The sequence below is a fragment of the Gadus chalcogrammus genome, chromosome 4, assembly GCF_026213295.1.
Source record: "Gadus chalcogrammus isolate NIFS_2021 chromosome 4, NIFS_Gcha_1.0, whole genome shotgun sequence".
NCBI classification, from domain to species: domain Eukaryota; kingdom Metazoa; phylum Chordata; class Actinopteri; order Gadiformes; family Gadidae; genus Gadus; species Gadus chalcogrammus.
In genome coordinates this window covers 13,850,454-13,874,949 of record NC_079415.1, presented here as the reverse complement: position 1 = coordinate 13,874,949, position 24,496 = coordinate 13,850,454, and the positions used below count along the sequence as shown (strand labels likewise).

The 24,496-nt window shown below is 47.1% G+C and overlaps 1 protein-coding gene across 4 annotated transcripts; it reads left to right on the top strand.

Annotated features, from left to right (window-relative positions):
- Positions 1-286: 286 nt before the first annotated feature.
- pik3r1 (phosphoinositide-3-kinase, regulatory subunit 1 (alpha)) lies at positions 287-24,059 on the top strand. 4 transcript variants are annotated; one of them, XM_056587826.1, is made up of 15 exons: positions 287-470; positions 1,478-2,131; positions 10,534-10,626; positions 10,728-10,802; positions 11,296-11,427; positions 12,616-12,817; positions 13,420-13,502; positions 18,128-18,335; positions 18,600-18,780; positions 18,907-19,032; positions 19,123-19,265; positions 19,350-19,556; positions 19,669-19,743; positions 19,865-20,035; positions 20,463-24,059. In XM_056587826.1, the coding sequence occupies exons 2-15, from the start codon at positions 1,795-1,797 to the stop codon at positions 20,650-20,652; spliced, it is 2,223 nt and encodes a 740-aa protein (XP_056443801.1). In that variant the 5' UTR covers positions 287-470; positions 1,478-1,794; the 3' UTR covers positions 20,653-24,059. The 4 variants fall into 4 exon arrangements, with proteins under 4 accessions (XP_056443801.1, XP_056443802.1, XP_056443803.1 ...); XM_056587827.1 differs by having other exon boundaries at positions 289-470; positions 19,380-19,556; positions 20,463-24,055; XM_056587828.1 differs by lacking the exons at positions 287-470; positions 1,478-2,131; positions 10,534-10,626; ... (2 more) ...; positions 12,616-12,817; positions 13,420-13,502 and adding an exon at positions 15,403-15,779 and having other exon boundaries at positions 20,463-24,048.
- Positions 24,060-24,496: the final 437 nt, after the last annotated feature.

Below are 24,496 nucleotides of genomic sequence, written 5' to 3'. Positions count from 1 at the left end.
TGTGCCATCCTTTTAAATTCTCAAATCAGCATGATATAATTTCAACATGGCTAGGTGTCAGATAAAATTAGAACGACCTACCAAAATATATTATCTATTCGGTCCTAATTGTCCTGATGTAAAACTTAAATATCATGGCAATAAGCTGAACAAACCTGCTGCTGTACCCTATATGTTTGCCTATTCCAGTTATGTAATCGGATGTGCAGCCTGCAACAACGGTTTGGGGATGGGTTACACTGAGCCAATGGCGCTGGGTTTACATTACCCGGGAGGCTGTGACGTTGCGTGATTGACACCCACCGAGCTCGAGCCTGTCCTGTGGGCTGTAACGCCTCGCGCTTGTACGGAGAAAACCAGGTTAAAGTCGACCAGCAGTGATACAGCTCTGTAAACCATGACTTAAAACTTTTGTGAATGCTTTGTCTTCAATCCACTGAATATGCGGAAGTACCGAAGATTGCATTGAGGTTTGTTTTTAATATGGTCTAACTTGGGTTTGTGTTTAAACTGGATAATTCTGGGATTTACCCGAACGAGCCCGTCGCTCGAATGGGTCCGTGTAGCCGCGCGAGCTAACCTGCTAACTTAGCTTCGTGGTTCGCTGACTGCTACAAGTTATCAATAACTTAAAGGAAAGCTTCAGGAGATGTCGCGATCAGCGTATGAGGGAGTATGACGGATCATCTCCAGCATGTAACATCTTTGCATCATTGTATTATTACAAACAACTGTTAGAAATGAGACGGAATGAGGTGTAAAACACGAACAGTGCTGTCGTGTTGGCTCTTGCAGCGGTGGCGGCTACTGTTAGCATCCGTGAGGTTGTATTAATGCGGACAGAACAAACCGTTGTTTTTCTCATCAGTGTGTCTTATTCATTTATGACAATAGATTAGTACGGGGTGATGCGGTTCTCGTGTAGGTGGCGTTGAGACGGAGTCACGCTGATTGCTTTCGGGTTGTATAAACTTTTGCGTTAGAGGTTTTGGACGTTGCTGAGGTTATGAAAAGTTGATGTGAATGTGATGCATTGCAAATTAATGTGTCTGGTGCAATAATATTGAGAATGTCAAAGCCTCAACGAAAGTTGCATGTTGTAATGTGTACTGTAAGTGACAATGCACAGTCTCTAACTACTACCAGAAGCGTTGATTGTTATTGAATGCGTGTACGGCGTTTGTAGCTTTTGGAACAATTCGTTTTAGAAGTCTACAATATATTACATTTGATAAAAAGCAAAGTTGAATGACCTGTATTATTATTATTTTTAAGTAATTTATTGCCTTAGTCTTGCCAACCATTCCCCAGTAATTCAGTTGAAAAGATCTTCTTATATATATTTTTTTTTATAAAAAAAAAGAAAAATAATATCTTCGTGACAAATTGGTCAATAATGTTAACAACACTGACATTATACGCGATTGAATAAATTCTTATGCAACGTTGTGAAAATGGCTCCCCTCTCATATTACAGGTCTCTGTTGCATTCTGGAGGAGCCGCTGCAGCTCCACTGATGGGCCCGGAGCATTGCGGACAACAGACATGCACTTGGTTCCTTACCTGAATCGTATGCAAAAGGACACTTAAAACATTGTTAAAAAAATAATAATAATTCGGAACTCAGTTTATTCTGATTTACAAACATTATCATTTTCTGGTTGTTTATGCCGGGATATTGTAGGTTGTAAAGACACCAAGCAGTTTTCTGTTGGAACTGGCCTCAAAGAAGTAGCTTGGAGTTATAAGACAATACCTTTTTTTTTTAAGTAAGCTCTGACGTTCCCATCAGTATGAGCGCTGAAGGATACCAGTACCGAGCGCTCTACGACTACAAGAAGGAGCGGGAGGAGGACATTGACCTGCACGTCGGGGACATACTGACGGTCAGCAAGGGGGCCCTCCTCGCTCTGGATTACGTAGAGGGCCTGGAGCAGAGGCCGGACGATATCGGCTGGCTGCCGGGGTTCAACGAAACCACCCAGGTGAAGGGGGACTTCCCGGGGACCTACGTGGAGTACATCGGGAAGAAATGGCTCTCCCCTCCGACCCCGAAGCAGAGACCCCTCCGGCCCCTGCCCCTGGCCCCGGCCACCTCCAGAACGGGGGCGGACTCCGATTCGGAGCAAGGTGAGTTGTACCCCGATGTGTCAATCCAAAGTGTGAATTGCAGACAAACTGTCATGTCGCATCTGCGTCTGGGCAGCATTCAAAGTGTTCTCGTAGGCAATTTTTTCCGAAATTGTTTAGTGCCCACATTTCCCTTGAAAGACTTCCTTCCTTATAAGTAATCTTTTGAACTTCTACGTGTCTTTGTGTTTCGTCTGAACTGGAATTATGGATGGGCTGGCAGTTTTTCAACCCAGACTCTATTCATGTTTTCACATGTTTTTTTGTTCGAATGCTTGTTTGCTAGAGATCTAGGATTAGAGGAAGTCACTATAAGTTCGATAGTTATTTTCAGAATCTTAAACGCTAACATTTGAACTTGTATACTTTTACCATCACATTGTGCACATCAAGAGCTTCTATCCTAAGATCAAAGTGAAGAGATGTTAGGTTGCAGGCCTTGGCCCTCGTGAATCGCGAGCTGTGTGGTTGGCAGCATCTGAACTCCAGCGTTGGGAGGGAGAGCACAGAATGGCTCTTCTGAATGATGGCTATTTACGGACCCCTTACTTTTGTCCCTATTTCAGATGGGGCCCTGTGCTCTCCGTGTTGATGTTATTGAGAAACAGTAAACAGGATGTGTCTGTATGTAAATAAACATACAATTCTGACCGAAGAAAATGTTAAGGGCCGATATCTTCTTATTTATTCCTTATTTTAGTCGGGAACGGTCCTAATGTAGCGTGACCCTCTTATCCAGCTGCAATATTCTGGGACGATGGGAGTTATTTCCATCCCTAAGGGGTGCAAAAGGCCAGTGTATTAAGATTTAAATACCTCCCCAGTGTAATCCGCATTTAACCCTCAGCCAGTCTTGTAGCAAACATAGGACATAGTCAACGTCACCCAAGTCTTCTCTCCCTCGTTTTTTTTGCAGTCGACGGCCATTGTTTAAAACTTTCTGTCCGTCGTGCGGTGTGGATGTGAAATTCTTTGCACGGCTTTGCATGCTGAGGGGAGGGCAATATGAAGGGTGGGGAGCTGGAGCTGCTGCAGCGTGTGTGTGTGTGTGTGTGTGTGTGTGTGTGTGTGTGTGTGTGTGTGTGTGTGTGTGTGTGTGTGTGTGTGTGTGTGTGTGTGTGTGTGTGTGTGTGTGTGTGTGTGTGTGTGTGTGTGTGTGTGTGTGTGTGTGTGTGGGGCGCAGGCGGGAGTGGGGGGTAGCTCATAAGAGGGCCAGGCACTATGGCGGGAGTTGGATCTGCGGCTACACAACATTTTGTGATTTATCGCTAACTGCCAATGAGCCTCCCCTCCCCACACATCCACCACCACCCTCGCTCTCTTCTCCCGCATCTTTCATTTTCCTTCCCTCTTGCTTGGCCTTCTTTGTCCGGGTTGTTTTGATAGTGCTCCTGGAGGAGGCCCCTCTGCCGCTGCGAGAGAGGTGGAAAGTGCAAGCGCTGGGGCCCGGGCCGCCGGTCCCCGCGAGCCACGGGCGTTTACATCAGAGCAGCAGATGTGGAGAAGAAAGAGAACAAGGGAGTGCTGGGAAACTATTTAGCCCCTCCATTCCAGCGCTTGGCCCCCATTTCTGAAGCCCTAGCGAGGAGTCGCTCCTTGGCCGGGCCCCTCACTCCACACAGTATGTGTGTGTGTTGGGGCCCGCCACGCTGAAAGGAGGGCCGCGGTTATGACGTTGTGCAGGGGCTGGGTCCTTAGCGACGAGATGTGCGGTCGGGCGAGGTCGGAGTTGTTTCGTCGAGACACGGATGCATATAGATGATGCGTTCAATTATGAATTCAAGTTTTACGTTAATTATGAAGTAGAGAAAGCGCTGGAGAAAAGAAGTGATTCAAAAGTGATTTCCTATCCTGGTTGGCATGCCATTGCTCTATTTCCTCGCTGCCTGGTACTAGTTACCACCTAGCGTGCTCGGCTAGAGGGGGGTAATTTGACATTTTTTCTGGTCAGGGCTAGCCGAGCCATCGTCCATGGCCTTAAGTGTTCTGTTCTATTCCATTTCTGGCAGTCATAATGGAAGAATGACGCCAAACCTTGTTTTGTAGACCGATTAACGCGGACAAAGAAAAACAACCAGCGGCTCTAAACCCAGAAAAAGTCGACCGTTAAAATGTTTGAATGGAAGTAGACTATTGTTTCCCCTCGCTTCCTCCGTCTACTGGGTTTGAGTCTGGTCTTTTGAACACATTTGGCTATGTAATGTGACACTTGGAAGTTTGGCCATGCACACCATTCAAAACAGTGGAGAGCTGCTCTGCATATTCTCTTGTTACTCTGCATGTTGAGCCATGCAGAGAAGCTCAGCTTTGTGCAAGGAAATGTTTGAATGCTTATTGCCGTGTTTTCATTTTCAGTTAGGCACGGAATCACTGCCAATTGAAACATTTGAGTTATTATTTTATGTGCGATTCTGTCATTTCTGCTTTTGGTTGCAAATGGTAATTAAACATTTGTGTTTTCTTCTCTAGTTTATAAAAGTGAAGGGGCTTTTTCTGAAAGCCCAAACCCAATCATGTTGTGGTTTGAGGCCTGAGGCAGGATGTGTGTGTGTGTGTGTGTGTGTGTGTGTGTGTGTGTGTGTGTGTGTGTGTGTGTGTGTGTGTGTGTGTGTGTGTGTGTGTGTGTGTGTGTGTGTGTGTGTGTGTGTGTGTGTGTGTGTGTGAGCACTCTGCCATTAAGATAACGCTCTGTTCCTTTTCTAGGGCCTCTTCTTCTGCACACATCTGTTCCGTTGAGACAGTTTTTTTTTCAAATTCTATTTCTGTTTGCTTTTCTGCAGACCTATATCCTGTTTTCAGATATTGGAGATGTGGCAATGTGGGGGCTTCTGTTATTGTATAAACCCTGGGTCCTCTCACATCTCAAGAGGTCCAAAGGTCTCAAGAAGTGGCATGAAGTTAGGTATTCTTGGCATAGCTTAGCATAGTTAACAAACATGAAACATTGTCTCATGCATCTGATGGTTTAGCTGCAGCCATTTGTACAAAGGGGAATTTTTACAAACAAGCGAGGAATAAGTTCTGCCACAATAGCACTTGAATGTGTGGTGACATTTTTGAGCAAACGGTGAAGGCAAATGGCTGCATTCCAGCCATACCGGTTCTAAAGGTCCTAGCTCAGCATGACACCATCCATGTTCTGCTGAACCTTCCTTCTCATGTCTGAGGTCATGTTTTAAAATGTAACTATTGTGTGGTTTGTAGGCCACACATCTAAGGTGGACCCATGGGCAAGTTACTGGGAATGTTGTTAATGTGCAATGGAGTTTAATAACGCAGTAGTTAAGTGTATGTCGTGTTTTGATAAAGCCCTAAAGCAGCTGGAGGTGGGAATGTAATGGAACTCTTGGTGGAACGCAGACTGCATGCTAGACCAATTTGTTGCATTGTGATGAATCAGTATTGTACTAAATGCTGATTGCAGTAGCTTGGTGCACAATGCGCTCGGTGGATGTGGTGAAAGGGACGTAGCCACTACTTTTTTAGCGTGGGCAAAGTTATCTGAATGGCTTCTGCTCAACTCTTTTAATATTTTTAACTAGATAGTTGTCATTTGTGATGGGTATCGTATTGTGTAGACTAAAATATGTTTTTGCTTTCCTCAAAATATTTTCGTACAAATAGTAATAAATCCTAGGGCAAAGGTTTCGGTCTTATTCAAAAGTATATACTCAAGTTGTCTCTAGTCAACACGTATATAAACAGCAACTTTACAGTCTCACAAACCTTCCTCTGCTAAAATGGCCCAAAAAAGTAAAATGAATGCAACCCTGGTGTTTGGTAACAGTAAAATCCACCCACATTGTAATTAGGATCTTTTTTTCTTCTCAGCACCCAGCAAGCGGCGCTTGGGCCTTCACCGCTCCAGAAACACAGTGCTTTATGGGCCTGGGTGCGTGAGAGCATGCACATGTGTTTCATTACTTGATCACCTCTAGAGACTGGAGTCTGAATTGGCAAATCTTCTTTAGAAAACATGTAGAGAAAGGGGGAGAGAGGGAGGGGGGGATATAGAGAGGGTAGAGAGAGGAAAATCTGAGGAGTTACATTAAAAAAAGGCATCTGAAGTATGTGATTGTTAGAAAGAGTTGGAGAGAAGGAGGGCTCAAGATAGCTAGCACAGCTAGTTGCTGTGAGGCCCATGTGCCCTGGAGGTGTGGCCTTATGTAATGCAGTATCCATTCCAGACAGATCCTGGGATCCTGTTGGCTCCTTGGCTTATGTTGTATGGACACTACATGACGTGTTGCCTAATGCTAAACCCATACTTATGGATCAAAGGAGGTAGGCATTAGCTACAGTCTGTCATATTATTTGGATTAGTTGCAGACCTCAAGACACTATTGGTGAATTACAGATGAATGTAGATAATCTATTTATTTTATTTTTTTTACTTTAGGCTGATTTGATATGTTTGCTCTTGCTGTTTTTGGAAGCTGTTAGCAAACTGAGCGTTCTTTTTTTTATTGGATTTATTTTTGTTAAATCCAAACTCCTTTGACAAGCTAATGTGTAAAGAACGTTCTTCTATTCTGGTCAGCACAGGGTTAATCAACAAGCTGTAGCAACAGGCTTCTCATTGGTTAGCCCTGAGCTGTTGCAGTGCATGTTCTCTCCTTTAGGGGGCGACATTGTCATTCCAGTGTCATGCAAGCCATTCAAGTACTCTCCGTTAATAGTGAAATGTATAAACTCCAACGATCCATTGGCCAATTGAAATTGACGCCTGCCTCTCGCTAATGCAAAAATATTTGGTTAAAAGCGAGGTGTATTTAATTGTGACAAACGTAGATAATATCACGCATCTTCATGCAACAATACTGAACAATTCCAGCGTCCAGTTTTGTGAGCTTAGGCTATTGTATGTTTTACTGTTGTATTGTATGTTTCATTAGTTGCTTTAATAAGGAGAGATCATTTAACTTTTACATCTCGATTAGGTGACACATAATGTATGTGTTTTATAACATTATCAAATAAATCAAATGATATGTACTGAAATAAATGGCAGTTTGAAAAAGAGGAAGTCAAACATTTTTTGAATAATTGTGGTTTTACCTATCAAGCCTGCTTTGCATTTGACGCAAAAGAAAGTTAAACAGAACCCCTAATGGGAAGTGGGGTCCATGCATGCATGCATGCACTTTGGTCCAATGCACTTGGACTTTGGAGTCAACATTGAAGAAATCTTTTTTAAACCAATTCAAATTCATGCCAATGATTTCCAGTCTGGACAAAAAGGTCCAGTCTGTAGCCCCCCGCACAACCTCCAATGAAGCAACATGTGCTTTTAATAATTACTTGCACATTTAAGCCCATCTAGCTGTCAGCAGCGGTATAAATATAGATCAGAATCCTGGAGGTTTCGACCGCAGCTGTCACTACTCTGGTGTGCGTGCAGCTTTTGTTTGGTTATTTGGACGCCCTGACTAGTGATTGTTACGGAAGGGCAGACTATTTGGGCTCTAAAGGGCAAATCATCTCTTTTTGATTATTTGCTCACTGATTCGCCTTACCAAAATAATGTTTTTATTTCCTCACTGGTGATATATTGTGGTCTCCCTGGGGTAGAAGTACGACGGCACTTTCTGATTAGTCCCACGCCAACTCTCCTGGAAATCACCGCCCGTGTCTCAAAAAATGTCTGGCATATTTCGTGGGTTACCCGACCCGTTTCCATGGGTGCTGAAACGAGCAGGTCGTTCCGCAGTACCCAGAAGTAACCGGACCCACTCATCCCGGCCCATCCCTAGCCCCTCACAGGGGCGCTAGGGTAAATAAACACATACTTGGACACTAGTCATGGAGACAAGAAGCACGCAGCCACCACAAGACAGGGAATCCAAGTGAAACATGTGTGCATGTTGACTCTTTATTTGTTACTGCATATCGATGTTCCCTCACATTATTTCATGACTGAGTGAATAAAAATCTCTCTGCGCTCAAACTCTTTAACTGTGATAAATTTGTGGGTGACCCAAGGCATGTTAAAAGACCTGCAAGGATTTCCAGCGGACTTGAACTAGCAACCTTCTCTTAAAAGTATAAAAGCCTGAGTATAGCCATCAAAATCCATCTTCTTCTTGTCTTGTAAAATGAGAGAAAGCTGTGCTGCATTGAGGCCGGGGACCCCATCTGTTGTGGACATCACTTCAGAGCCATCCCTCACCTTATAAACATCTCCTTTAGGGCATGCTATACCACTCTCCTCTGGTTTCTTAAGAAGGGATACATTTAACAGGGCCTCCCATAACATTTTCTTCTTTGTGGAAGCTTCTAGCATTCACCAAAAGATGACCATTGTCTTAATCATCTGTAGATTCAACGACTAAGTCCTAGTGCACTCTGAAAACACTGCATCCAGCTATGCAAGAACATCAGTATTTCAGTGTTTTTATGGCTGTTGAAGCTGATTTCTTTTTGTATTCACATACCTCGTGTTTTTGTTTGCCTTCAATAGGGTTTCATTCATCACATTCATGCACTCCTTGAAAACCCCCGTCATTAAATGGCTTTTTATGTTCCATGCAACTCCAAGAGAATATTAGTTTGCAAGTGACTACGATTTAAGTTAAGGAGAGAGGATTCTGGTGGACCGATCGTAATGGGCTGCCTGGTCGTTCGTTTGACATGCCCCACCACTCTGATTCTAGCTGGTGCGTTTGCAGAAGAGATGTGTGCTTCTCACATAGGGCTGCCTGCTACACAGGCCCTGAGCCGTTTGAGGGAACATTGCTGGCAGCCTTAAAGTAGACGGCACAAATGAAGAAGCGTAGCTTGCAGTATAAGCACTGGTTTTGCGTCTATTGCTGCTTATATCTCGCAAGTCACAGTAATTCCTGATTAATTGTTGCATCGACGAGGTGACTGTTTTTAGTACACGAAAAATGATCATGGTGGGGTACATAAAATCTACAGCTTCTGAATAAGGGTTCTGAGAAGTGGGCTGGGTGAGGGGGTCATATGTGTTGGGTGTCTGTCTGGGAGAAAGGTCTCAAGGTGTGCAGTGGGAGGCCCCTGTCTAGAGCTATATTTGGGGCAGGCGATGTTCGTGTTCCATCTCAAAGTTTCACGGCTTCTCAGAAAGCCCCCTCTCTCCGCTTCCAATAACGTCTCCCAGATGGCCAGTTGTCCTACATTAACTTTGAAATATTGGCTGTGTGTTTTTCTTTTTTCTTTCGAAGACTTTGTATCGGCCTACATGCGCTATATTAAGGAGTGGTGTGAGGGTTCAGTGGAGAATTCAACGGAGAAGTGAATGATCTGCTGGCATCGGCGTGTATTTCCACATTTGCACCGACTAGCGTTTGTGTTGATGTGTTTTTCAGAAGACCTGTTTAATGTACCTCCTCGAATGCATTACCTTTCGGCCTTCCTCAAAGAGAAACTATTGCACACAGAAGGGCCCTTCATTCGTAAAACCTCAGCATTTTGAAACTGCAGACTCTCTGCCCTCAAACAGCAAGGTCTTTTAGAAAAACCTTTCTTTTTTTTTTTTCAAACATACTTTTTTTTTTTTTCAAGTTCAAATAAAATCCGTGCCAGTGCCTTCTTCCTTTCATGTCTGCACCTGGGTGCTGAGATCTAAGGCATAAAGTAGACGAGGGAGGAAAGAAAACCAAGACCTGGCTCACCTCATTTCACAGGGTGTTTGCTTTACTCGGTTGGCCCACCATATGCTAACATAATGTATTCTGCTGCCCCAGAAGCCCCAGCTTTCTGAATCCTTCGGTTCGTTTTTTCTTCAGGTTGTGGGGCCCTTATGGTGATTCTAGTGCTCCTTTGGTCCTGCTGCGCCTTCTGCTCCTTAGAAGCTCTGACAAATGGTCAGGTTGCCACAAAATCAGACTGCGGATACAATAGTCTTTTTTACATGGAAATCAGTTGAGCATCTAACATACCATTTGACATGACAAACATTATCATTATGTTCAGTGCCTTATGTATGGAATCTAGCGTAGATTGGAGTTTTTGCAGTGGTTGGTGGCGGAAAAGGAAGACTTCCATATCCCAAACACAGCTTTGGTGTGCATGCCTTTGTGTGCCCATACAGGAGCAGTAATGTTAACCCATCTCCCACCACCCACAGCTGGCTAGGCAATTGGTTAATGTTGGATTGAACATGTCTGGCTTAAGTACTTGTGTTCCCACTGTGCATTTCATCAATTCCCCAATCAAAAGTCTTTTCCATACCTTCAATAGGCTTTGCTGCTTTGTCTCATGTTTTCTAGGATTATCTCTACATCCCTGCCTCTTGTGCAGTAGTTGTGTTTATACGCGGCTGTATGGATAAAGCTTCGACCTCATTGAGGAACGCTTTAAGCTCCACGTGCGGCGGCTTTAGGACGAATCTTTCGCTTAACCTCGTCTCTGTTTGTTTCCCCCCCCCCCCCCCCCATCAGGGTTCGCTCTGACGGACCTGACGGAGCAGTTTGCCCCCCCGGAGACGGCACCACCCATGCTGGCTTCCCTGCTGGAGGCCATTGAAAGAAAGGGTGAGTCACCCCCTCTACCCTACCAAATCTGATCAAGCGTATTGATTATTTTGCCATTGACTCTGACAGGCGACGTTTTCTTGTATCTTGGTAATTTTCAGGTCTGGATAATCCAACGTTGTATCGGACATTCGCTGCCGGGGCTGGCCTGGAAGTCAGACAGTGCTTTGAATCCGGTAAGCGGCCATTCTATCAACTAGGGCCCCGTCGACCCCGCATGTGTCCCATATTAACTCTGGTATAAATGTTGCAGTTGTGTCTGTTAGGATGTGCATGCATGTACAGAGGGACATGGTTTTTGTTTTAAAAATGGTATGAGCATATTTGAACGGACGGTAGTGATTGTGATTTAACTCTCTTGAAAAATCCTCAATGCGTAAAATGCCTTAATGTAAATTGTCGTAGTTCGTGCAGCCTAGAGCGTAGCAAGTGGTCAAATATACATGACAAAACGGAAGAATGACTTTAAACCCCCACGTGCCGTTCACCTCCACCACGCAGTCTCGGCCCAGCGCCATGTGGCACACATTGCACAGGGTGGCCTGTTTGAGGCCGGAGTCCAGTTCCGCCCGGACCGTTCCGAACTCAACGGCCCTGTGTCATCGTTGCTCCGGGGAAGCACCGACCATCACCGGCCTCTGAACCAAATCAATGTGTGTGTTTGAACAGATCAGCCCGCAGAGGAGCTGGACCAGCTGGACCTGGCCGGGCTCTGTGACGGTGTGCTCCGCTACTTGCAGGACCTGCCCACGGCGGTCATCCCCCCCGCCGTGTACGCTCAGATGGTGCAGACCGCCCAAGGTGAGGGAGGGGAATGGAGCACTTAAGAGTCCAAATTACGCCGTCAATAAGTCACGAGCTCCCAAGTCTTTCCCTAGTCGTCTTTCCCAACAGTGTTGCATAATTATACCTTTTTGTTTGCAGGTCGTAATTAGCGTGTCATGCAATGTCCTATAAAATGAGTCACTTCATTATTTAATTTTTTAATGGTGTTCAAATTTACTTTCAGAACACTATCTTGTTAGCGTCTCGTAGGGGTGTCTCCAGAGAAAGGCTTTATGAGTGTTGTCACTTGGCTGTACCTTAACCCCGACATACAATTTTTGCAGTTAATCATTGGCTTTCATTTGGAAGAGCTCGCATAACCAAGCCCCCCCACCCCACCTATGGACCGCTATCGAACACCAAGTACCTTTGAACACATGACTCCACTAGAGTCAATATTTGCCTCTTGTCAGCTCACAAGTGAAATGAATCGCTGCCTTGATTAAACGTCTACCCTTCTCCTCGGTTTCTACAGTTTGTCCTTTTTATTTCTTTTCTTTTCTAACTTCTCTTAGTCCTTCTTCTTCATTCTGGTGGTTTTCTGCAAGGATGTGTTCTCTGACTCTCACAGGGTTTCAGAAACAGGATGCATGGTGCGGTTAATGTCAACTGAACATCGCCTTCCTCGTTCTCTTGTGGCACCTCTCTGCCAGCCAATGGAAACACTTATTTTCCACCACAAGACACGCTGTGGTTGTTCTCCTGCAGTGTTTCTCATCTCATTATTTGAAGTAATGTGCCTTAAAACTGTGACCCAATCCGAGAGAGAGAGACACGTGCAGTGAACATTTCACGTAGGCTTTAGCACCTATTCTGGGAAATGTGATTATTGAGGGGCTTTTCTTCTTTTTAAACGTTCAGTAGAACAAACAATTCACATTAATAAATGCAGTAATAAGCATTATTATATAGCATCAGCATAGGTTAGGCTTAGGGTTAGCCATTACTATTTTAAATAAGTATAAATGAATGCCTTGGTTAACATGAACATCATGGCCTCAGTTAACATGAATCCCGTTAGCAAATGATCACCAGCCTCATTAGTGACGTGCCAATTAACCGCGTGTGGATGCGTATCACTGCATTGACTCGTGGTAACCAACGGCTCACGGCCGTAGCCTCGGGTCCTAGCGCTGACGACCGCTCCTCTTCCTCCCTCCGCAGAAGTGACGAACCCTGAGGAGTGCGCTCAGCTGCTGCGCTCCATCCCCAGCTCCCCCAACCTGCCCGCCCAGTACTGGCTCACGCTGCACCACCTGCTGCGCCACTTCTCCCGCGTCTGCCACCACGGCCCCAAGAACCTGCTCTCCGCCCGCGCCCTGGGCGAGATCTTCAGCGGGGTGCTCTTCAGACAGGAGCCCGCCAGGTGGGTGGAGAGTGAGAGAGAGAGAGAGAGAGAGACGGAGGGGGAGAGAGGGGTTGAGGGAGGAAGGGAAGGGGAGAGAGGCTGGGGAGGGGAGGGAGGGAGGAAGGGAGGGAGGGAGAGAGAGACGGGTGGAGGGAGGGAGACAGAGAGGGGGGGAGGGAGAGAGAGGGGTTGAGGGAGAAAGAGGCTGATGGAGAGGGAGGGTGGGGGAGGGAGGGAGGGAGGGGAAGAGAGTGAAACTAACAACCCCTACCTCAAGACGATATCGCACTCGAGGAGTTTTGTTCCATCACAGACAAACCAAGACACATGGTGTCTGGAACACACAGAAACCCAGCCGGGTACAAGCACTGACACGTGTGCAGGGCCTCCTGCCCGAGCCGCCCAGGCACACGTATGTGAGGCATGCAAGGAATTGAAGTGGAGAAGGCGGGGGCGTTGGGGACCTCTACTGTATAATTAAAGCACCCAGGCGGATCATCTGGGCTCTTTTAGGCAGAGACGCTGCATAAAACAATAACAGTGCGTACAACAATAAAAAGAGAAAGGCCACCCGGTGATTATTGTCTTGTTCTTTTATTTTTTTCCCCCCGGGAATGCAGTTGTGAGCCAAACCCGGAGGTCCACGTGAAGATCCTGGAGGCTCTGGTGACCAGCGAGGTCAATGAGACCCAGGCAGCTCCAGGTAAACGCTGTTCTTCACTCGATGGGTTACTCGGCGCAGTCTTCTGTGTTTTCTCGGGGTCCACCAGATTGTTTCTGTGGAGAGACAAAAGAGAAATGTTTCATAGTGCTTTCTTTTTTACACGTTTTATTCACACATTCCAAATCTATGAGCAATGTAAATGTACAACATAGATGAGCTGTTGCGTGCGTAACTTTTGGTAGAAAGAGGATTTGAAAGGGAATGGAATTAGTGTCTAACCACTTTTTAACCGCTTCATAAAATATAGACGGCACAGGAAGTTAAAGGATGCAAACAGCGCATCACAGGGCTATATCTGGTCTGGGTGCATGCTCAATGAACCCTGGACAAAGTGTGTGTGTATTTTGCCGTTTCGAAGAATCGCTGCCTTATTTACCACTAATCATGTGTGTAATAATAACGGATGTCAACAGCCAGAGTCGATATCGATTTATTTTTGAGATTGGTATTGTTTATTTTAAAGGACAAAACAAACAGTTTGCCCCATTTTATTTCGCTAGATGTTTCCTTATAGTATGGCGAGCTTTGTTGACTCGTAAACGCATGCAAAGCAGCAAAAAAAAAAAGAAACTGCAAAACGGCGTGGCTGTGGCTGTTTCTCCCCCGAGCCCCCCTCCTCCTCTGGGGTTGTGTGTATGGGCGCAGCGTGGCCTGACACTGCAGTGTTTTCATAAGGCTAGTTAAAAGCAGCTGCAGCGGCCCCGGCCCCAGACGCCCACATCTGAATGTGGCCGGTGAAACTTTTTATTACCTGCCGGGGAGCGAGGGGGGTGGGTATATATAATGGGCCGCTCTGCAGGCCCGCTCTGGGCTGTCAGGGGCCTCGACCGGAGGGCCCCCCCGACACAGAGCAGGGCGGACCTGCGGTGCCTACGATCCTGACCGCAGGCAGACGTATTGATCGGCGGCCCGGGGGGAAGCAGCAGCAGCAGCAGCAGCAGCAGCAGCAGCAGCAGCAGCAGCAGCAGCAGCAGCAACAAACGATTTAAAATGAAAGAAATCCCTCAAACGCACACGGAGCCGGACGCAAATAGAGCCGCAGACGCACAGGGTCACGCACAGTCCCTCAGACACAGAAAAATGTGAAGTGGAAGGCAGTCGCACTGTGCCTATGTCGAAAATATAGGTCGGACGTATTTTTGGAAGTGCAAATTATACGTCCGACGTCTATAAAACTCCCCCTTCATTCTAGTTTTGGCCATATGTCTGTGTGTGCATGCAGATTTGTGTATTTGTGTGTGTCTTTGTGTGTGTGTGTGTGTGTGTGTGTGTGTGTGTGTGTGTGTGTGTGTGTGTGTGTGTGTGTGTGTGTGTGTGTGTGTGTGTGTGTGTGTGTGTGTGTGTGTGTGTGTGTGTGTGCGCCCCACAGTGACTGGGGGCTATTTAAAGTCCATGACAAAAGGCCCACTTAGACTTGGTGAGCTGGGTCGCTGGACGCGCTCCACAGAGCAGGCCTTGTTAACAGGGGGCCGCGTTCGTGTTCTGGGTTCCTCCACCCTCTCACCTACATCCCCCACCCAAACCGCCGCCCTGCTGAGCCTACACATGTCCCGCCTGCCTCAAAGCATTCGGCTCAGCAGATATTTGAAGTTTTCCAAGTTAATCATAAGAAAGAGTCCACTCCCTCCCTCACCTCCTACCGCTCTTCTGACACACACACACACACACACACACACACACACACACACACACACACACACACACACACACACACACACACACACACACACACACACACACACACACACACACACACACACACACACACACAGAGACACACAGAGACACACACACACACACAGAGACACACAGAGACACACACACACACACACACACACACAGAGACACACAGGGGTATTTCAGAAGGCAGCTCTGACACTGGGGGAAGAGTTAGCCTGAAGAGATCTGCCTCACTTGAGCACAGCCCCAACAGGAAGTGAGAGAGGGGGAGGAGTGGGGAGGAGGCGGTCCCAGTCCCTCTGGTCGACACGCGCCTCTCGGCAGATCATTAACCGACGAGGTTCTGCCCGCGCAGCAGCAACGTGTTGCACCTGACTCTGAACGAAGGGATTATACCTGCAGCTGGCTGATCACTGAGGACACCACACCGCGCTTTAAATACACCTTTGGGCTCACACGCATGGACCTGAAGACAACCTGTGGATTTATATGATTTGTTTTATGGGCTTGTGATGAGAAAGGATCATTAAAAGGAGTCGCTGGTTATCGTAAGAAGAAGAATGCACAACTTGCAACGTGAGTTTAATGGCCTTTGTCTTTCTTCATTGACGGGAACTTTTCCCGTTTGGTATTGAGGTTGAGGGCGGAGTGGTGATTAAACACGAGGACCCGAGGGGTTAAACCGCCGGGTTTCGCTGAGTGGGTATTTACCGCTGCTCGGTTGTTGCTACACCCTCCGAGCCTATCACGAGGGGCTTTCTGAACGGGTCCACTCTGCTGGAGGCTGTGTCCCACCTGGCCAATCAGGCGCCTTCCCCTCAGCCTTTAAAGTGTTGAATACATCACCTATTGTTGGGGAGAGAAAAGTGTGACGAGACGTTGCGTCAGCATTGTGTGTTCAGGGGGAGAAGCTTGTTCTCGGGTGTGATAGTGTTAGTCGTATTGCTAATAATACTATAGCATTTAAAACATGTATAGATAGGGCTCGCTCCCAGCGGGGCTTCATGTTGGTCCGGAGCCAGTAACGGTTGCTAGTCAGATCTGGGGCTGACCTGACAGTTAGGTGTCATCTTTAATCTTTACCACGAACCCCGGGTCTATTTAGAGGACCCCCCCCTGGCCGCAGTCTCTAGGACACGGCTCCCCAGACCCGCCCGCCCCCCTGGTGTCACGGCAGGATTACAGGCATAGCTCTGAGACCCCGGGCGGCTCTGGAGCAGGGCGCTCGGCGGGGCTCGCATTAGCCTGCGTGCTGCGGCAGCACAGCCCCGTCTTGTCTGAGAGCCAGCGCTGGGACGGCTCACTCCTCCTCCTCCTCGCATGAGACACGCGCGAGCGCACGCAGACACACGCACGCGCGCGCGCACACACACACGCGCACACACTCAGGGAGGGGGAGGAGTCAGCCACCAGGGAGCCAACAGCAGAGCTCTACTGAGTGAGAGAGCATGAGGGGAAGAGGACGAGAGAGGCTGCATGTCTGCTGTTATGTGCTGCGCTCGCAGGCAATGCGCAGTTGTGCTTTCCTTATCGACGCGCTGTGAGATAAAGAGGGCTGCGCACAGCAGAGGAGAGAGGGAAGGAGAAGGGGATTTAAGTATGTTTTTTTGCTAGTGCGTTCGTGGTTTTACTTTCTTTCTAGAGGATTTGAACCGGCGGTACAGGGAAGCGGTCTGTCGGGAATGACCTCATTGCTGTCAGGGAATAAAGGATGCAGGAGTGGTTGGTGACAGACACCCGATGTGATTGGCTGCGGTGAGTGATGTAACACGTTACCGAGCAGGCTACGCCGTGCCTCTGCTGTGTGGTCCAATAGAATCGCCGGAAAATTCATGCAACTCATGGCTGTTTGAATTAGACACCATGAATGGCCTATTTTTCTGTATCATTTACATTCGTCTGTTTAGCTGTCTGTAGAGGTTTAAACCCGACACTAGCTGATTGTATGTAAATGCAGTAACCGCAGTGGTTTTAACCTAATTATCCTTATAACGGTCTATCATGTTGTAACATTTCTAAGTCGCTTGCTTAGGTCAGTGTATGGATTCAAAATGTTGCATAGGTAAATGGATATGCAGCGGACCACATTGATTTGGTCTGTGTAATGCGTTGATGCTGTGGTCCTGGTGGACGGGGGTGCTGCGCTGCGTGGCTCTCTGGCACTACTTGGTCTTCTGCCCAGTTACCATGTGGCCGAGTTCTGCCAGGGCCGGCAGAGATGCAGCAGATCTGGTGCTAATGAGGTGGGAACAAGGGGAGTGCAGAGGTGTGGGGTAAAAATAACCCTTTTAGCTGGACTCCTATTGGCTCTGCCGTCACAACGTTGCCGGCGGCGACGCCAGCAAGGACAGAATGACAGCCCCCACAATGACGTAGTACAAGCAAGAATGCAATTTATTGTTTTTCAAGTGGATACTTCTCCAGGGACCAAGTTTTGAACCAGTGATCTTGAGTTTCTAATATGTAATAATAATATGCAGGACTTAATTTAGCTGCAATGCAAATCAAACAAACACTTGGAAACAGGAGAGTGGGGTAGGTGGTTGAGATATCCATTGATGCCTCGTCTTCCATTGATTAAAAGCGGTTTCCCATTGACTCGCGCCTCACGCCCATCTCAAGCCACTACGGCCGGTCGAGGGGTGATGCGATTTGCACCTGGTGTAATGAAGTGGGGACCAGAGGCTAGCGGCCGCCAGCGGTTCCGTTCTGCTGAAGTGACTCATCGACGAGTACGTGGAACACCCGTCCAGCTCTGTCACGCAGGGCTATTTTCAGACCCGCAAACGAGATTACCCCGCCGCTCAAGACCGATCAATACCTCGCAGCGCTAATGGTCCCGGGCTAATTCCGCCTTGTTTGTTTCCGCTAAAACGTTCCAACGGAAACACTAAACCTCCCCCCCCTTGTCTCCCTCAACGCAGCACTGCCTCCGAAGCCGACCAAGCCCGCGCCCGCGACTAACAACGGCATCATCACCAACAACGGCATGGCTCTCCACGAGGCAGAGTGGTACTGGGGCGACATCTCCCGCGAGGAGGTGAACGAGAAGCTGCGGGACACGGCCGACGGCACCTTCCTGGTGCGGGACGCCTCCACCAAGATGCACGGCGACTACACGCTCACCCTGAGGTGAGGCTCTCCCCCTCGCCGTGGCCACGCCCACCGCGCACATGCGTCGTGTGTGTGTGTGTGTGTGTGTGTGTGTGTGTGTGTGTGTGTGTGTGTGTGTGTGTGTGTGTGTGTGTGTGTGTGTGTGTGTGTGTGTGTGTGTGTGTGTGTGTGTGTGTGTGTGTGTGTGTGTGATGCGTGTGTTTCCATTGTCGGTAAGCGGTTTGCATCAGGTAGCTTGCTAGGCGACGGCTAATTTCTCTTTCCCCTCCTTCCGGTCTGCAGGAAAGGCGGCAACAACAAGCTGATCAAGATCTTCCACCGCGACGGGAAGTACGGCTTCTCGGACCCGCTGACCTTTGGCTCAGTGGTGGAGCTCATCAACCACTACCGCAACGAGTCGCTGGCCCAGTACAACCCCAAGCTGGACGTCAAGCTGCTATTCCCCGTCTCCAAGCACCAGCAGGTAAGCTCCTCCGGCCGACGCCGCTATAAAGCTTCCCGCTTTGGGCGTGTAAAAATTATATGTGGCTAGGGTTATATGACAGCTCCCCGGTCCTGGTTGTTGACTGTGGTCGCCCTCCTCCCTCAGGATCAAGTGGTGAAAGAGGACAACATCGAGGCGGTGGGGAAGAAGCTGTGTGAGTACCACCAGCAGTACCAGCTGAAGAACAAGGAGTACGACCGGCTCTATGAAGAGTACACCCGAACATCCCAAGTAAGTGCTGCTCCTCATCGCATCAACAAGCTCTCAACACCCGAGTCGGACCGGATCGACTGACCTGGTTGTTTCACTTTTCTCTTGCAGGAAATCCAAATGAAGAGGACGGCCATCGAGGCGTTCAACGAGACGATAAAGATATTCGAGGAGCAGTGTCAGACGCAAGAGCGCTACAGCAAAGAGTACATCGAGAAGTTCCGGAGAGAGGGCAACGAGAAGGAGATCCAAAGGTAAGCGACCGCACAGCGTCTCTCTCACCATCACCACTTACCTCGCCATCCATGGCGACTGGCAAACTCATTGGCATCGCTTAGCGTTCCCTCTTCCCCGCCTGCCTCTCCCAGGATCATGGGCAACTACGAAAAGCTCAAGTCGAGGATCAGCGAGATCGTGGACAGCAAGCGGCGGCTGGAGGAGGACCTGAAGAAGCAGGCGGCCGACTACCGGGAGATCGACAAGAGGATGAACAGCATCAAGCCCGACCTCATACAGCTGAGGAAGACCAGGGATCAGTACCTCATGTGAGTGTCTCGGCCCGGTCGACAACGTAGACGTGTGTGTGGCGTCGGAGGGTGAGGACTCCACGTCGGCCGTGTGTCCCGACGGGGCTGACCTTCTCCTCCTCTGTTCTAGGTGGTTGACACAGAAGGGCGTGCGGCAGAAGAAGCTCAACGAGTGGCTGGGCATCAAGAACGAGAACACAGAAGAGTGAGTTGTGTTTGCCACCTTTCTCATTCCTTAACCATGTGCCTGTCTCAGCATGCCCCTCTCCCCCCCCCACGACACCCACCCTGACCTCTGACCTCTCGCTCTCCCCTCACGTCTGCAGTCAGTACTCGATGGTGGAGGACGACGAGGACCTGCCCCACCACGACGAACGCTCCTGGAAGCTGGGCAACATCAACCGCCTGAAGGCCGAGGACCTCCTGCGGGGCAAGAGAGACGGAACATTCCTGGTCCGGGACAGCAGCAAAGCCGGCTGCTACGCCTGCAGCGTTGTGTACGTTCCCTCCCTGTGTTGATTATCAGAAACAACTCTTTGGAAACTTAACGTCATGTTAAAGTCCACAAGACTTTACTGGACCTTGTACGTGTTGAGGGGTATATGGACTGCATTTATACAGCACTTTTCTAACCAGGGGTCCCTCAAAGCGCTTTCCAATATTCATGCACACATTCACACACCGACGGTTTGTCAACCACGCAAGGCCACAACCAGCTCGTCTGGAGCAGTTAGGGTGAGGTCTCTTGCTCAGGGACACCTCGCCAGTCTCCCAGTAGCGAGCGGCCCCTATCTGCTCATTTAGGACACAGAGCTAAAACTAGGACATTCTCCATTCCCATTTCTCCAGTGAGTGGATGAATTGAATGTTGCAGAAGATGAGGTCAGCGGGCTCTAAACCAATGTCCTCTCTCTCTCTCTGTAGCGTGGACGGCGAGGTGAAGCACTGCGTCATCAACAAGACGCCGTCGGGCTTCGGCTTCGCCGAGCCCTACAACCTGTACGGCTCGCTGAAGGAGCTGGTCCTCCACTACCAGCACACCTCGCTGGTGCAGCACAACGACTCGCTCAACGTCACCCTGGCCTACCCCGTCTACACCCAGCAGAGACGCTGAGACGCCCCCCCCCCGCAGCGCCCCAAGGACCCCCCCAATCGTTGACCGTGTCCCAGGGGGCTTCTGGTTTGGTCTCCTTCTGACCGGTGGACTCCACACAAGAGGCGGACGGACTGAGGCCCGCCAGGAGGAAGAGGAGGACGATGAGGTGATTCAGAGACTTGATACCGGCTATGGATGACGTTGAGGAGCCTGAATGTAGATTCAACCCCTTCTTTATTTTTGTGGTCGTTGCTGTTGTGGCGGGAGCACAGAATCAGGCCGAGCCCGCGGAGCGGTCTCCACGGCGACGGACTTGAAGGCCTTCTCTTTCCAAACGGTGCTTTCTCCTTTCAAGCTGTACCAGCTGGAATGTCGTCTCCCCCCCCCCCCCCCCCCCCCCACAAGAGGAGGTCCCTCAGTGGGTGACAGAGACTGGCCGCACATTATCCCCCTTACCCGTCTTGATTTATTTGGGGGGGTATTTTATGTGTGTGTGTGTGTTTGTGTTTGTGTTTGTGTTTGTGCGTGTGCGTGTGCGTGTGTGTGTGTGTGTGTGTGTGTGTGTGTGTGTGTGTGTGTGTGTGTGTGTGTGTGTGTGAGTTTGAGTGAGTGAGTGAGTGATGGTGCGAGGTAGTTTATGTGACCAAAACATTTTGAATCAGGAAGCTGTGCGACGTGTGTGTATGTTCGGCGTGTGAACGTTAGTTTGTTTGTATTCACTTTTTTTTTTTGTAGCAGAACATGGATCAGCTGATAAATGTAGCAAAATGGCACTTTGTTTGGGTTTCTTGAAAAGACTCAAAGGACTTCAACCCTGGAGCTGGGCGGTCAAGATCCCTTGCTTTTTCTTTGTGGAAACAAAAACCTATTGGAAATGTGTGAAACTATGAACAGAAGAGATTAGGTGGAAACTATTAATTTATGTACATAGAGGACTTGTGCAAAGCGATAATACCTAGTGTACCATACCAAAAAAAAGAATAGTTCTCGTTTCGCTGTGATCGGCTATGCAATTCTATCTCACCTCTCAAAACTGTATGTTTTCTTCTGTTGCCACCAACGATATAAGCTTGTTTTTGCTTGAAATAATATTTTTTTTTCCAGTGTAATTAAAAAGGATATTTTGTCAAAAATGCCACGATGGAGAGAAAAAGGACAACTTGATTTGTAAAGGAAAAGAACATATACTTTATCGCAGATGACTTTATTGACTGGCTAACAGATGGACAGGTTGATTATTTTGTCACGCCCTGTCGCTTCAACCCGATCGCTTCTCAGGCCAAGCCTTTTGTTGAGTATTTGAGCTGCTTCACTCACAGTGACTTTCTTAACGTAGCCAGGCCAAGTTTTGACGATCTTTGTCGTAAACAACGCAAAAAGTCAAAGTTTGGGTACGTGTGTAGCGTGTGCACAGCGGGGAAAGCTGCAACGTTAGCCGTACGCTACACGTCGTACGATAACCCCACGGGTCGTACAATAACCGTACTCATCGTATGCTACGTGTCGTACGATAACCGTACTCATCGTATGCTACTTGTCGTACGATAACTATGCGCCGTATGGCGCTGTTTCCACATCTCCTTGAACACGGAAAACAATTATAAAGATTTATTTTGTTATAAAAACCACAAAAAGATATCAAAGCAGAACTGTTTTAAAAGACCATGGCTATGGTAATTCTAAGAATAAACAGGGGAGGTTGTTCTATCTTCCTATATACATTGTCGACTTAGTATTTTTTTCTGTATCAGAAAAGCATTAAGTGTTTACATGGGTGGATCAGCTCATTTCAAATAGTCTGTGATTTCTTTATTTTCATAACGCATTATTGTATGCCAGTGGGGATGGTGGGCTTTGTTTGAAGACGGTACTAAATCGTGTATTCCATGTTTGAGGCCAGATTATGGAAAGTACAAATTGAACTCAATTGGACTGGACACTTGGGCACTTTCAACGTTGACCTAAACGTTGGAATTGGCACATGTCATGAAATACAGCAAGTTCTTGAATGACTATAAAATCGCTAATTTGACCACCACTATATTAGAATTACTGGCCATTCTTGGTTGGATATTTTTCTTTTCAAATACTGCAATTATATACTCGCCTTAAAAAGAGACTTCGATATGGCCCTAACTCCCCCACAAAAAATGTACTTGGGTCGGTTTTTCTGACCAATTAATCACGTTATGTTCCCTATGTTTATAAATGACATTAACCTGATAAGTAGCATGATCATTAACCTAGTTGAAATAGTTTTGCTACCTTCCCATGATGACAGCTTCCTTTTCTAAAACCGATGGTACTTTCTTTGTTTAATAATGGGAATGGTCTATGTGTATATTTTCAGGTGTAATGATATTAAACCACCTTATGTCAATATGTCAAAGTAAACGTGGTCAATATGATTGATTTGAGTTTATTCGAAAAGGAATGACCACAGGAACAATGAATGTTTGCTACAAAATGAATGACCCCGTACCCATCTCCTTTAATCTAAAACATAATTCGGACATATTGGAGGCAGAGTTTACGATTGCATTGCTGAAACATTCGTAATTAGTGTAAGAAAAAAAATGTATGTATGACATATTTGTTTAATTCTCCTGTCTTGGGAAAAATTATTAGATCTCTAGGCTGTTGGCATTCGTAATGTGTCATTGATCTCATTGATGGTTTCTTTGAACTGCTCTTAGCTTCTTCAAAATGCACCACTTATGTTTTAAGATCTATTTTTCTTTTCTCCCTTTTGTGTTCTGTACGACTTTGACTTATGTCTTGGCCTCATGTTGGGTGTGTCGTCGACACCATGAGACTGATTTACCAGTGTTCCACAGTTTTGCTTTAAAACCTGTATTGGGCTTTGTTAAATAAAAATACATTTTTTGTTCTTTTTAAGTAACAGCTTTCTCTTGTCTTGTTGATTCTTCACTCAAACCAGGATAAATGTGCATTCTAAGGTTTAAAGGGGTCATTGAAACTCAAAACAAATATTGTTTTGGTGAACGTTGATTGACCCCTCACAGCAAGGAGGGACAATATTTCATAGACAAAACAAGTATGACAGTGTGGCGCGATCAACAGCATGTTGACATGAGTTTTATTGTCTGTAATCTCATGCAGGCTATCTGTACCCATGCCTATCAGTAACAGACACCATTAGATTAATGTCATAAAACACTGGGCTGTGGTTATGCCTTTACTTGTAGAAATATCAACCCAACATGACCTGTTTATAACGGGTTGGACCATCCTGATCGTGTTGGAGCAGGCCGGCAAGCTCACACCCTCCGGCAGAACTCATGACATGATGCTCCAGAATGTGGTTCAGCTGGTCTAGAGAGGTGCTTTATTACACATGTTTACATGGGCAACGGCTCATAAATAATATTTCCACAAATATGTAGATACACACACTTAAAATGTTTTATTAGAGAAAATAGTCATATGTTGCTTCTAGCAGTTTATTCACTGCTTTTTAGGAACCAAACGGTTTTTACTGTTGTGGAGTTTCTCAACATAAGTAACTTCTACAAGTCCCGATCACTCTCTTCATAGGGCAGTACCTTAAAAAGGACTTAGTAATTATTACGGTTTTAGAGTTATATCATACTAACGAGTCAAAAACAGTTATACGCAATAATTAAACATTTGTGTATAATTTTTCAGGCAGGTCTCTTCAATGATTATTTTTAATTTATATTATATGGGGGGGACAAATACTATAATAAACTATTTAAAAATGTTAACATATACTTAAAAATCACAAATATGCCTCATTGAAGGAGATCAACACAGAAGGTTTGGATCCATCATTGAGTTTCAACTCAGTGAAAGGCTGTTACGCCACGTGAATCTGTCA